General features: G+C 34.5%; 1 protein-coding gene across 1 annotated transcript; it reads left to right on the top strand.

Moving 5' to 3' along the window:
* Nucleotides 1–68: 68 nt before the first annotated feature.
* LOC117104496 lies at nt 69–889 on the top strand (the record flags this gene model as incomplete). The annotated part of the gene is given in 2 exon segments (XM_033245348.1): nt 69–364; nt 456–889. Coding segments are annotated over 2 exon segments (449 nt in total), but the record flags the coding sequence as incomplete, so codon positions are not given.
* Between the last annotated feature and the right edge of the window lie 78 nt (nt 890–967).

The raw sequence follows: 967 nt of genomic DNA, 5'->3' as shown, positions 1-967 counted from the left end.
CTCAACCATCCCAACAGAGGGCCAGGTAGGGGAAGTTATATAACAGGGAGGAGCGTGCATAATACTAGAACGATTATGGAGGGATGTATTTGAGGGTGTACTTGGATCGTGGTACTCCTTCTTCAGCAACATGGAAAACCTTGGCCTATTATGCATGGATAACGAAGACCATATTTTTTTGATGCACTACATATACCGTCCCATAATAGACAATATGCTTCAACAATTTGTAAATATGTGGAACAACCACAAGCTAAGAACAGCACAACACAAGACACCCAATCAGCTGTTCATACTAGGAATGCAGAATATTGCTTGTGAGAATGGTATTATATCATCTGAGTACTTCGAAAGGCTAACTGAGGTAAGGTAATTGTTTGTACTGTATTTAAATTTTTATACTGCATGTACAAAGATATACTTCCATTTGCTTGACCTGTAATATTTCCTTTTAGGAAGAAGCAGTTGAATTTGGAATTGATCCTGATTGTGCCACTTCAGAAGAAAATTCAGAATATGCAGTTGTAGTACCAGACACTGTATGTCCTCTCATCTATGAAAAGTTGCTTGATTTCACCAACGAAATAGATGCTGCATTCACAAGCTAAGGAGATTTTTGGGATCCGGCATTGTTTTTAAAAGGTCTTGAAATACTCACAAAGTATAAGTACAGTAATTGCAAAACAGTATGCTGTCACTGCTTAATTAGCGGTTTTATAGACAATTGTATACATTTTGTTACAAGTTGCACTACATTAATTCTTAGAGTACCAGATATTTGCAACCAAATTCTGTATCATTTAGTCAAAACTTAAAAATTGCTAATCATGTTTTGACCAGTTTCCTTTTTTGGTTTTTGTTTAATAAACCATAAATAAAACTCACACAATTTCAGTTTTATGTCTTTTATCTTTCTCAATAGTTTTAGTCAAAAAGCACTTTTCTCATAAATTCAAAAAATGAGATA

This window comes from Anneissia japonica, unplaced genomic scaffold, assembly GCF_011630105.1.
Source record: "Anneissia japonica isolate Jap-2015-1 unplaced genomic scaffold, ASM1163010v1 scaffold53024_len979_cov116, whole genome shotgun sequence".
NCBI lineage: Eukaryota > Metazoa > Echinodermata > Crinoidea > Comatulida > Comatulidae > Anneissia > Anneissia japonica.
The sequence above is the reverse complement of the archived record's forward strand: the minus strand, read 5'-3'. Positions and strand labels throughout refer to the sequence as shown.